Here is an 11077-nt window from a genome sequence, read left to right as displayed (position 1 = left end):
AGTGATTAATGACAATATAGTCAATGAGACTAACATGTTTGTCAAGAATATACATTAGTAGGTCTCATGGATGCAATACATGAAGAGGCCACCATAGCTGGGACAAAGTTTGATCGAATTGAAAAAGTCTCAGGAAGATTTGCCTCACCGGATAGTCCGATACTATGGATGTTAAGCTCACCGGAGCATATGTGACAAAGGGGGAGAGAGGCCTGAAGAACTCACCAGAAGGTCCGGTGGTTAGGCAAGTGTTCTCACTAGAGAATTCTACCAGAGAATGGTGCCGTCCTGAAGAATGAAGGCTAAGCCTCACCAGATAGTCCAGTGATCAAAGCATGAACACGGGAGTGTTTGTCTAGAAGATAGAATAGAACAAACCACCGGATAGTCTGGTGATCAGAGGAAGATACACACCGGAGCATTTCCACCAGAGAAGGTTGCAGCCGTGGAATATCGAAGATCAACAAGCCGAAGGTCCGGTGATAAAGCAAAGCTATACCAGAAAATATACTAGACAATGAACAGTGCAATGAAGCAGAACAAAGTTCAAGGTATCGGATAGTCAGGTGATGAAGTGATATGCATCGGATACTAACATCGGAGCAATGTACACGGAGAGGATGCATTGACTCGAATGGCTCAGGATAACTCACCGGATAGTCTGGTGATGAAGATGAAGTATACATTAGAGTGTTTGGTGTTCACAGGGGCTTGAGTGAGGTTCCAACGGCTAGTTTGTGAGAGTGTACTCACCGGATGATCTGATGTTAGTACTATTGTTCTCACTAGATCATCTAGTGTTAACAATTTTTCTGAGTCATTGGGTTAACGGTTAGTGCGCGGGTTTAAGGCTATAAATACCCCTCCACTCAGTCATTTGAAGGTGTGGCATGCTACTGAAGTCCTAAGAAATTTATGTACACCTAAGAAGATATCCAAGCCACCAAAGTGCTTAAAGTGATCATTTAAGATGATTAAACACAAGATTAGTGAGTGATTAGTGCTTATAGACATAATGAGAGTGTTGCTAGATGATTGCTGCCTAGAGAGTGGATCAAGGAGTGATCCAACCTTGTACCTCTTGGTACGCTGGCACCTTAGAGTCTTGGTGACTCGCCGGTAAACTTGTTGACCCTCTGACTTGATGTGGAGCGGCGATGAGAAGTGTGTACGGGGAGACCCTTGCCTTGGTGACTCAAGCTCTGAAGTGATCATAGCGGTAAGAAACTGGAAGAGAGGCTTGTGGTGAGACCTTTCCTTAGTGGCTTGGTGGCTCATCCAGGTGGAGACCTTATCTTTGTGACTTGGTGGCTCAAGAGTCGTGACCGAGTGCCAACCGGAAGCATATCTTTTGTGGAGCTCCAACGCGGACTAAGGGTGGCATTCATACCATCGATACCACGAGAAAAAATCCTTATGACGAGTTTGCTCTCTCTACCTTATTTACATTTCCGTATTTATATTCTTACAATTTACCTTATTAGATAGGTTGTAAACTCTTTGATCGGTAGAATAGACACACTAGATAAATTTAGAGCACATATAGATAAAATTTAATATAGCTTTATCTTATGTAGTTTTTAGAGTCGAATAGATTCCAAATATCCCAATTCACCCCCTCTTAGGACGTCACCAATCCCTCCAGCAATTTCTAGCAAAGTGGAGCGAGTAAGAGGTTAGGGTGATGATGGGGTCCACATGACAGAGAGAGGGAGAAAATAGATGTCACAAGAATCATGTACATAGGTGATTTCATCACCAGAGACCGAAAGCCCTGTAGATGGGTAAGCTTTTAGATGCTTCTATAGAAGCATTTTGTTCCACCCACGGTTCCTCTGAAATGATGAATGATCCTGTTTGGCACATCTTCTACTTATAGATTTGGCACATCTTCTGCTTATAGATTCTAAAGGATTCTGCAAAAGCTGTGCTAAACGATAGAATTCTGTAGCAAATTATCAGGAAGCGAATTCTGATATTATACAATCCAAAGAAACAGAACCTATTTTTCACATGATTCTCTAAGAAAAAGAATGTGCAAAAATACACGATGTACCAAACAGAACCAATGTATCCCAGATGCTATGCCTGCAAGCGAAGCAGCAGGGCAGGACCGGCAGAGCTTTCAGTCTTGGCTCTTCCTACTTGTTTTCATTCTATTCCCGTACTCCTTTGTGCTTCAAAGATAAAAAAAAAAATGCACAAATAGAAAAAAAAAGGTACCAAAAAAACTTTGTATTTCACTGTTGCAACTGAAATAATCGACATAACCTACAGCATTCGGTACTTTAAAGCTTTGTGAATCACAAACAAGCAATTTCAGTCTGCAAACTTACAGATATCGTACATCTTCTTACCTACTTTACACACTACTCGGCTGAACTTGCATCGAACATTGCATTTTTGAGATAAGCTAATGCTGCTCTGATATTTTTCGATATCCTTTATTACCTGCTTCAACTTGCAGCTGATATCACCCAATGCCCACACCAATGATATATGTGGCCGTGGATTCTGCCAAATGATCAAATAACAGTTAAACAATTCTGTCCAAATTTTTAAACAATTCTGTCCAAAGTTTTTCAAGCAGAAGTATTTTTGCGAAGTTGTAACCATTATAATCTGACAGCAATTACCGATTAGCTATTACATTGCCTTATGTAAAAAGCACTTGCTAGTGCAAATGTCAGTTAGTTTCACCAAATAAATGAATTTCCAGTTAATATTCCTCTTTTTTCTGCTTTCAAGCAGGGTGCTAGATTTAACTGTTACAGATTGCAATAGTGTTACCAATGAGACATGCTGCAAAATCAAGGTAAGCTTATATGTTCTATGCCATCTTGTGAATCATCCTGAACACCCATAGAATGCATAACTCAGACATCCATTACCTTGTAGAACTCAGGAAGACCATGCAATCGATATACTTCATCTACCATAAGTATCTGCTTACTTATCTGCAAAAAGAAATGAAGGTACTAAACAAAGAGTGAACTTCATTAAAGACATATGCCGTCATATCATGTGGACACATTTGAAACAATATGAGGTTCTCATAATGAAAATTCAATATGAGATAGACTCTAGGCAGGCACATAGAGTCATGCAATCTAAAGATAACTAATGCACGTTGAGTCACTGAAAACTGTATAATGCATATAAACACCGGATGTTGTGAACATATATGTCTAATACCTCTGGCAAACCAGTTTTTGTAACTTCTAGCGAAAGAAATGACCTCGTACAGTCGTCATTGACAAAATGCTCCCATTTATTGAATTCCATCCAATACCTTCATTCAACATGTATAAAAGGATCTCCATCAGTGGAAATCATGAGACAAACATGTACACAAATCCAGGCAACTAGAACACTGTACAGAATAATGCATCCAACATTCCACCAGACTACCAGAGGAGACAACTTATCAAGCAGTCAGCAATAAAGTTCATAGAGATGACAAACCGTTGTTGTGACTGAAACTTCTGACGAAGCATTGCAACAAAGGAGTCAATTTGATGCACCTGAACTGCAACAGGTCTTCCTAAGCTTATATGAAACTCCCTGCTCAGAAGCACTTTCTCAAGCTTCTGTTCATCTTTGCACAATTCAGAAAGTGCGTAGTCTGCATCAACAGCATAGAGATCCGACGCAAGAGATGCAGCTCTTTTCATAACAAGGGCCAGCTGTTTCCTTGCATCAGAAGGTATGGCAACTGCATAAGAGATAGATATATATAAGAGGAATGCAGCCTTTTGACCTAAAACTTTGCATGTCCATCAGTGTGGAAGTGAACCTTCAACAGCACAAATAAACAATCATATAATTTGGCGAACAAAAAGGTTGCTATAAAAAGTTTGTTGCAATTCTAGTGTTTACAAGTGAGGAAGTGAGCATTGCAGCAATAGCATCATATGATACTGATTCTGTGGAAGAAGCAACTATTAACTAATACAAACTCGGTGTCATTATTGTACTGTAGGAAACTAGTCAATAAAATTTCACTGCTGTAACCTCAGGAACTATTTCTAGATAAGTATTCGGTCCTTGCCACAAATTATTGAAGTTCGTCCAAATTTGATCCCAGTGTGTGGGAACTATTGCCTTATCCGACATATTTGATCTTGATATCTAAGTGCACATTCACATCAAAGAGTGGTAACACTTTTAGCAAGCACAACGATCAAAACAAGCAAAGAACAGACCAGGGATGTAAACATGTAGCGCGAAGTTGCCTTCCACATGAGGGAAGCTCCGGACGCGACTCCCCTGTGGCATTGCCGAGTAATCTGCAGCACGTATTGCCCTACACACCGTCAACACATCACCAGAAAGAAAGAAAGAAAATACTCGGGAAAGATTCGAGGACAAGGGGGCAAAGAAACATGCCTACGAAGTTCGGGGGCTGGAGGAGGTCGAGGGGAGGGGGAGGGAGCAAAGCCGAAGCTTCGGGAATCTCCGGGGCGCCGCCGTAGACATCCGCCGGCTCGCCACCGTCGGACTCGGAGTCGGACGCGTAGTTCGCCATGAGAGCGTCCATCGGATCGGAGCCTGCAACTCACGGTTGCCTGTATCGGATCGTCGATCGAGCCGAATGATAGGAATAGAAGAGTACCTCGCGCAGCCGAGTTCTCCCGGCGGCCGCAGACCGAGTCGATCGAGTCGAAGACGCGGCCGCGAGAACTCGGCGGCGCGCACGGGGACGGCGCTCGCGGAGCGCTGCGCTCAGCGGCCCAAGCGCAGACCCGCTCCTCTGCGCCTTGGAAGGCGGCGGAACCGGGAAGTATTTGGGAGACGGCGGCGTGGTGAGTAGTGCCCAAACCCAGCCAAGGAACCTGGGTCGCCCTTCCGGCTTTTCGGCAGAGGGCTTCCAAGTCGCTGATAACCAGGCTCGCTTGGAAAAGCAAAAATACGCTCAACCACTCTCAAATCACAAAATATCACCCTCTCTCACTAACGTATGAAGCCATATATGTCAATGACGTATGGATCAGAACAACAAATCTTCAAAACGCAACTAAATTAGTGGCATATAAGTAAGCTTCACCTTTGAAATCTGAATTATGTTTTCACCTTTGAAATCTGAATCATCAGCGAACTGGAGGGAGCGTAGTTTCAAGCATGGCCTAACCACCAGCTCAAGAGGCCAGAAAGGGCATCATCCAGCACATTTGAGACTGTAAAAAATGGTGAATGTGTAGATAAATTCATTCATGAGACTGAATCGTTAGTGATGGGTAAACCATACACACGCTGTGAACTGACGCACCCAATTTATTTCTTTTCTACAACAATACAACATACATCTTTGCATTCTTCAGCTCATCCGATTCGCTCAGTACAGGGATCGAGAATGGCGTGGTCCTACATAAGCCTGCAGTTGATTCAGGTTCACTACAACCTGAAGCGTGGCCCTATCCAAAAACATCTGCCGACACTATTATCTACAAACAGCTTACACACGGTACACAAAACCCTGGACTAAGGTATGTCCTAAATAAAGGGATCGATCCGGGGATCATGCTCGCTTGCCATTGCCATCCCCGTGCAGAGGCATGTTGGGCACATCACCTGCAATTGGAACAAGACATTTCATTTAGAATCAGAATTTTCATTGAGAATCGGAGAACAATCAGCGTGTAGGAAATCGACTTACCTTTCCTGCGCCTGAACAATTTGGGCATCTCTCTGTCCTCGGTGCCAATAAAGGCTGATCACCGTCACTGAACGTTGAAACAGGCTCAGTGAGCACAAGAGCTCCTGTGCTTGAACAGCGGGCGCAAGCCAGGTATCCTACAAGCCACACCACGGAACTGTCAGTGCCCAAGAAAACTGTAGTTTCTGTGCGATAACAGTAAATTTTGGGTAACGGATGCATAGAAAGCTTAACAAATAGCACTGATTAGAGCCACCATGAAAAAGTGGCACGTGCAACCTTCCCTAGATGACATGTTCATATTATATGGGTATGCGAGGTTTTGGAGGAAAATTACCAGTTCCTAAACAATATTTGCACCGTTTAAGTTCCTGTTGCTTGACATTGTTTATCTCAACAACCATTAGGGCGGAGATAACTCCAACTGCCCCTCCTGAGAAGGATGCCACAATCGGATCTACCTGACTACAGTACAGGTAGGCAAATCAAGAAAGAAACAGTAATAGTTATGGCATGTCAGTCTTGATTTAACTGGCTTGGTGGTGCTTAATAGACTAATGGACCATGTAAGAGATGTAGTACCTCAATTGCATGGGCAAATGAACGCTTCGAATGAAGTCTGCATAAGATGTGCCTCCTACACCGAGTTTAAGTTCCAGCTGCAAGTAGCGCAGTTTAGAATATGGCAAAATAAACAACAAATGCAACACTGCTGTTGATTCCACAATTGAGCATTGTAACTTACAATTGGTGCAAGAAAACCACCAAAGACCATAATCCCAGCAATGAGAGTGAAACATGTAGCATAGTAAACCTTCAGATTAGCTGCACTCTGTGTTACATAAAATTATGGTCACCAACTGCTTTCAAGTTTCAAATTCAATACATCATGGAACGCAATGTGTACCAAGTACAACCCGTTCTTAGTAGTGTTCGATGCAGATAAAAGCACAGATACTTACCAGGGGAGGCAAGAATGGAATGAATGACGGAAAATCAGGAAGCTCCCTATCAGGCTCTTCAACTGAAATTCCGAGCTCAGCATTTTTTATTCTTTGTTGTATTCTCAACCTGCGAATCTATGAACAGGACCAAAGGAAATAAGGACATAAGACCCCAAAAAGCAATATGATACAACCTTTACAATTGCACGCAGAACTCACTGGAAGATAAAACAAAAAGAACCCAATCAAGAGTACAGATAGAATGAAGCTGCACCGGAAATACAAAAAAGTGCAAAACACTCAAAGGTAATCATATAGGAATATAGGATCAATGGTTGTTTCAAGTTCTCTGATAGTTTGTGTGCACACTTGTCTAGTATCCTGATAACTTGGAGGCCTAGAAGAATGAGCAGCCAACACTACCCAAGTGTTGTGGCAGTAACCAACAACAGTACCACGTTCTTGAGTATTATCTCTTTGACAAACAATTTCATACATGCCAAGCTTAGACAAGTACATTTTAACCAGACAAACAGTGATATATGACCAAAAAGACGAAGTTAGCACACCTCCTCCATATGCAAGAAAATTTTGTTTCTGCGGCTCCTAATGTTGTCTTGAATCTCCTGCAAGTCCAGCTTTGCAAAATCTTGGACAGTCTCTGGCCCTTCAATGATGCAAAACCTGCAAGCCAAGTCAAGCAGGGCTCAACGTTAGATCCGCCCAACCCGAAAACATAACCTAAATGCTATCACTACATGTATTAGACTACAAGGTATTCATGAAGAGTTCAAGGCCAATTTTTTTATCAGTTAGATCCAATAAAGTCATGTATGCTGTAAGCTTGATCGACAGAGAAGCTGCATCAAGAGAGGCCATGCCTACGCGAGGCTCGAGAGCCTACTCCCAAGTCCTAAATCTGCATGAGATAGCCATACTCGCGGCACGAGCAATCCAAAGCAAAATTGACTCACAAGCACACACGCAAACAACATGATTCACTCACAAGCAGCGGAGGGACTATTTCTTAAAAAAACAATTTTTACCCCGGTGACGCGGCGGCCTGGTCCTCCCCGGCGCCGAACGGCGGGGTAGGCGACGACGACGACGACGGCAGGTCAGGGGAGCTGCCGGACGCGGCGGCGGAGGCCGTGACCCGCCACTTGCGCACGGGCGCCGGCGGGCGCAGCCAGTCGGCGTGGAAGCGCGGCGGCCGGAGCCGACCGGGCCCGAGGCCGCTGCAGGCCAGCATGCGGCCGGAGCAGAGCATCGCCGGCGACTCTCTCCTCTAGAAATCGGAGGGGTATGCCTGACAGCCTGTGGATAGACAGTTCGACGGCGACGGATCGGAGGTGACACGGAGTGGATATGTCTGATTTAACGGCAACGGCGAATCGGAGGGTGGAGGCGGTGGCTCTGAGTTCCGATCGGTGGAGTGGGGAAGATGAGCGTGGCCGCAGCAACTAGTGGAGGTGTGGAGCTAGTGTTTTCTGCTCTATTTTTCTTTTCCTTTTTCGTTTGGGGAAGAAAAAGGAAAATATCCGAGATGTGGAGCGAATGGGATTGGAGAAGAAAAATATCCGAGATTAGTGGATTCTGATGGCGAGGTACTTGAGCTGGAGGACACGCCTCGTCGCCTCCAACCACCGGCCACCGAACACTGAGAGGCATTGGCCAGTGACCACCGCAGTAAACAAACTGTAATTAACGTTGACCTCCTTGCGTTGCAGTGGTACGCGTGTAGAAACGAGAAACGTGTCATTAGAGCAACTCCAGCAGATTTCATATCCCCTCCCCTATAGCTAAAAATAAGGAATATAGAAAAAAATATTACCTCCAGCAGATTCCCCATCCCCTTCCCTATCCTATCTCCTTCCCTATCCTCCTCCTCCCGTTCCCCAAAGATAGCATACCATCCTCGTTCCCTATCTCGCGTCCTGGAGCTCGGCGGGCGTCCTCGAGCGAGCGGGCGGGCAGGAAGCTCGGCGTCCTCGATCTCCCGCGTATTGGCTGCCTCCCCCATCAGCAGCGCACGGTGGCAGGACACGGCGAGCGGCTTGGAGGAGGAACTGCTCGGTAGGCGGGGCGGCTCGGCGGGCAAGCAGGAAGCTCGGCGTGCAGGCAGCTGCTCGGCGGGCGGGGCAGGAAGCTCGGCGTGCAGGCAGCGGCTCGGCGGGCGGGTAGAGCTCGGCGTGCAGGCAGCGGCTCGGCGGGCTGAAAGTGCATCTAGGCCCAATAAGTGGGTTTTAGCTTATTGATGACAAAACGATTAAAGAACTAACATGCTTTGTGAGTATTGAACAGGTATGAGCATTAGTTGTGAAGATAAATGACGTTTGATGCCCGTCGAAATAATTGAAGAATCAACGAAGGATACAAGATAGGGCTTAAATTCTTTTTACCTTTTGAAATTGAGTCTAGGATAGATTTTCTCCTAGATGGATGAATTCATTTGCTTGATTAGTGTCTCAATGCTCAAGAGATCCTTTAGAATCACCCAATTGAGAGACACATTCACTCACGGACACGAAACTCTTTCTGAAAATCTTCAGAGTCCGGAGTCTCCGGTGTTCACCGGATACTCCGGTACTCAGCGTTCAGCCGGAGTCTCCGAGTTAGCCTCCGGCAGAGAGTCTCGGTTACGGTTTAATCTTTTCAAGAAAAAGACCGGAGTCTCCGGTGTTCACCGGATACTCCGATAAAATGTTTAGTGTGCAGTCGGAGTCTCCGAGGTAGACTCCGGCAGAGGCTCTCGGTTAGCTTTTAATCTTTTTGATAAAAAGAAGTAAAGACTGGAGTCTTCGGTGTTCACCGGATACTCCGGTACCTGGAGATGCCGGAGGATCCGGCTAGTCTCCGGACTTAGTCTGTTTTGGAAAATCTGTCAGGACTGGAGAGTCTGGTGTTCACCGGAGACTCCGGTAATTAAACAGAACTGTAACGGCTAGTTCTGACACGTTCGTGACCGTTCTGACGCCGTTTTTGGAATTAGGACCAGAGACTCCGGTGTACACCGGATACTCCGGTAAGCTCTGACAAAAACAGTAACGGCTAGTTTGTGAGAGAGGGCTATAAATGCCCCCTCTCTCCATAGCATTTAGAGCTTGCTGTGGCTGGTTTCCTTGAGACCTCTTGAGCACTTTAAGAGCATTCAAAGCCCCTCCAATCATCTCTAGAGCTAAATTTGCACAAATTTGAGAGTGTGTGTTTGGAGAGGGTTCAAGCCACTTGAGCATTGATTTCTTCATCGAGCATTTTCTGCGATCATCTCCTTTGAAACTTTGGGTTTCTAGAAGGAAAGGAGTCGTCCGAAGAGCACCCAAAACTTGTGGTGTGCCTCAGGAAGTTTGTAAGCATCTTCATATTGAGTAAGAATTTCTAGCTTGATCTTTGTGGTCGCTAGAAGAGGATAGGGTTGAAGAAGACCCGGCTCTTTGTGAGCTCCTCAACGGAGACGTAGGCACTTCTTTGTGAGGTGGCCGAACTCCAGGATATATTCTCGTGTTCCTACTTGCGAAACTTACTTTATCGTGTGCATTTGGTAATTTGTCATTTAAATTGCTATAGTATTAATCTTGCTAGTTTTAATTGTTATTCTAGCTTAGTAATATCTACTTGACCTAGTGCAACTCTTAGAATCTAGCTGTTGCCTTTAGTTCAAATTTATTCTGCAAATTCCTGTCAGGCCGGAGACTCCGGACTAGACCGGATACTCCGGACCATACCGGAGTATCCGGATTTCACCGGAATATCCGGCAGTTTAATCCGCTGTTTTTAGTTTTAACTTTCAGAAAAGCCTATTCACCCCCCTCTAGGCACTTTCACGGGCGGGGCAGGAAGCTCGGCGAGCAGGCGGGCAGCGGCTCGGCGTGCAGGCAGCGGCTCGGTGGGCGAGCAGAGGTCGGCGTGCAGGCAGCGGCTCGGCGGGCGGGCAGAGCTCGGCGTGCAGGCAGCGGCTCGGCGGGCGGGCAAGAAGCTCGGCGAGCAGGCGGGCAGCAGCTTGGCGGGCGGGCAGGAAGCTCGGCGAGAGCCATTTTACAGGGATGGGGAGATCCAAAAGCTCCCTGCTGTTGGTTCTTGCTTTGTTGCAATTGGAGCAACAGGGAGGGGAGGAAGGTGGTAGCCATCAAGGTGGTGGTATTCGCTTTCTGTTTCCTTTGATCTTTAAAGCAAGCTGCTCTCTTGATCTAGGTACTATCTGTTGCTCTGTAAGACTATGATTGAGCCCGTGAAGTTCGTCCCTAATTTGACACTAGAATTCTTCAATTGTTGAATGCAGTAAATTGGTAGTTTGTGAAGAATGGAAAATAGGGATGACTATTTTGTGAACTTGATGAATGAGAGCAACATGTTGATGACCTTGAACTGTGTAGTCCAATTGGGGAGCAAGAGTTCCCGATTGAACATGCATCTCCCCCTGTTAGAAAGAGTCAAAAAAGATCAGCCAATTAAAGTGAGAAGGAAGATGAGGCGTTGG

The 11077-nt window shown here is 45.5% G+C and overlaps 2 protein-coding genes across 3 annotated transcripts; both read right to left on the bottom strand.

The window, feature by feature from the left end:
* Nucleotides 1-2220: 2220 nt before the first annotated feature.
* LOC133921648 (uncharacterized) lies at nucleotides 2221-4889 on the bottom strand. Of its 2 annotated transcripts, XM_062366614.1 has the most exons (7): nucleotides 4616-4889; nucleotides 4390-4551; nucleotides 4206-4289; nucleotides 3466-3715; nucleotides 3196-3292; nucleotides 2892-2957; nucleotides 2221-2514 (listed from the first exon to the last, which is right to left on the bottom strand). In XM_062366614.1, exons 2-7 carry the CDS (start codon nucleotides 4538-4540, stop codon nucleotides 2320-2322), a joined length of 843 nt encoding a protein of 280 aa, XP_062222598.1. In that variant the 5' UTR covers nucleotides 4541-4551; nucleotides 4616-4889; the 3' UTR covers nucleotides 2221-2319. The 2 variants fall into 2 exon arrangements, with proteins under 2 accessions (XP_062222598.1, XP_062222599.1); XM_062366615.1 differs by lacking the exon at nucleotides 4616-4889 and having other exon boundaries at nucleotides 4206-4306; nucleotides 4390-4522.
* A 296-nt stretch (nucleotides 4890-5185) lies between these two features.
* On the bottom strand, nucleotides 5186-8200 carry LOC133921647 (protein ORANGE, chloroplastic-like). Its single transcript, XM_062366613.1, has 8 exons — nucleotides 7647-8200; nucleotides 7170-7284; nucleotides 6619-6735; nucleotides 6402-6488; nucleotides 6239-6315; nucleotides 5994-6121; nucleotides 5657-5793; nucleotides 5186-5571 (listed from the first exon to the last, which is right to left on the bottom strand). Exons 1-8 carry the CDS (start codon nucleotides 7868-7870, stop codon nucleotides 5494-5496), a joined length of 963 nt encoding a protein of 320 aa, XP_062222597.1. The 5' UTR covers nucleotides 7871-8200; the 3' UTR covers nucleotides 5186-5493.
* Nucleotides 8201-11077: the final 2877 nt, after the last annotated feature.

The sequence above is a fragment of the Phragmites australis genome, chromosome 6, assembly GCF_958298935.1.
Source record: "Phragmites australis chromosome 6, lpPhrAust1.1, whole genome shotgun sequence".
NCBI lineage: Eukaryota > Viridiplantae > Streptophyta > Magnoliopsida > Poales > Poaceae > Phragmites > Phragmites australis.
The sequence above is the reverse complement of the archived record's forward strand: the minus strand, read 5'-3'. Positions and strand labels throughout refer to the sequence as shown.

Bases quoted from the DNA above. Each gene is read 5' to 3' on its own strand.
- LOC133921648 (XM_062366614.1), bottom strand. From the start codon at position 4,540: ATGGACGCTCTCATGGCGAACTACGCGTCCGACTCCGAGTCCGACGGT. The intron at 4,290-4,389 runs GCATGTTTCTTT...TACGTGCTGCAG, and splicing joins CCAGCCCCCGAACTTCGTAG to ATTACTCGGCAATGCCACAG. The intron at 3,293-3,465 runs GTTTGTCATCTC...TGTTGAATGAAG, and splicing joins AAGTTTCAGTCACAACAACG to GTATTGGATGGAATTCAATA.
- LOC133921647 (XM_062366613.1), bottom strand. From the start codon at position 7,870: ATGCTCTGCTCCGGCCGCATGCTGGCCTGCAGCGGCCTCGGGCCCGGT. The intron at 6,736-7,169 runs GTGTGCTAACTT...TCCTGTTCATAG, and splicing joins TTTTCTTGCATATGGAGGAG to ATTCGCAGGTTGAGAATACA. The intron at 6,489-6,618 runs GTAAGTATCTGT...TATGTAACACAG, and splicing joins TTCCATTCTTGCCTCCCCTG to AGTGCAGCTAATCTGAAGGT.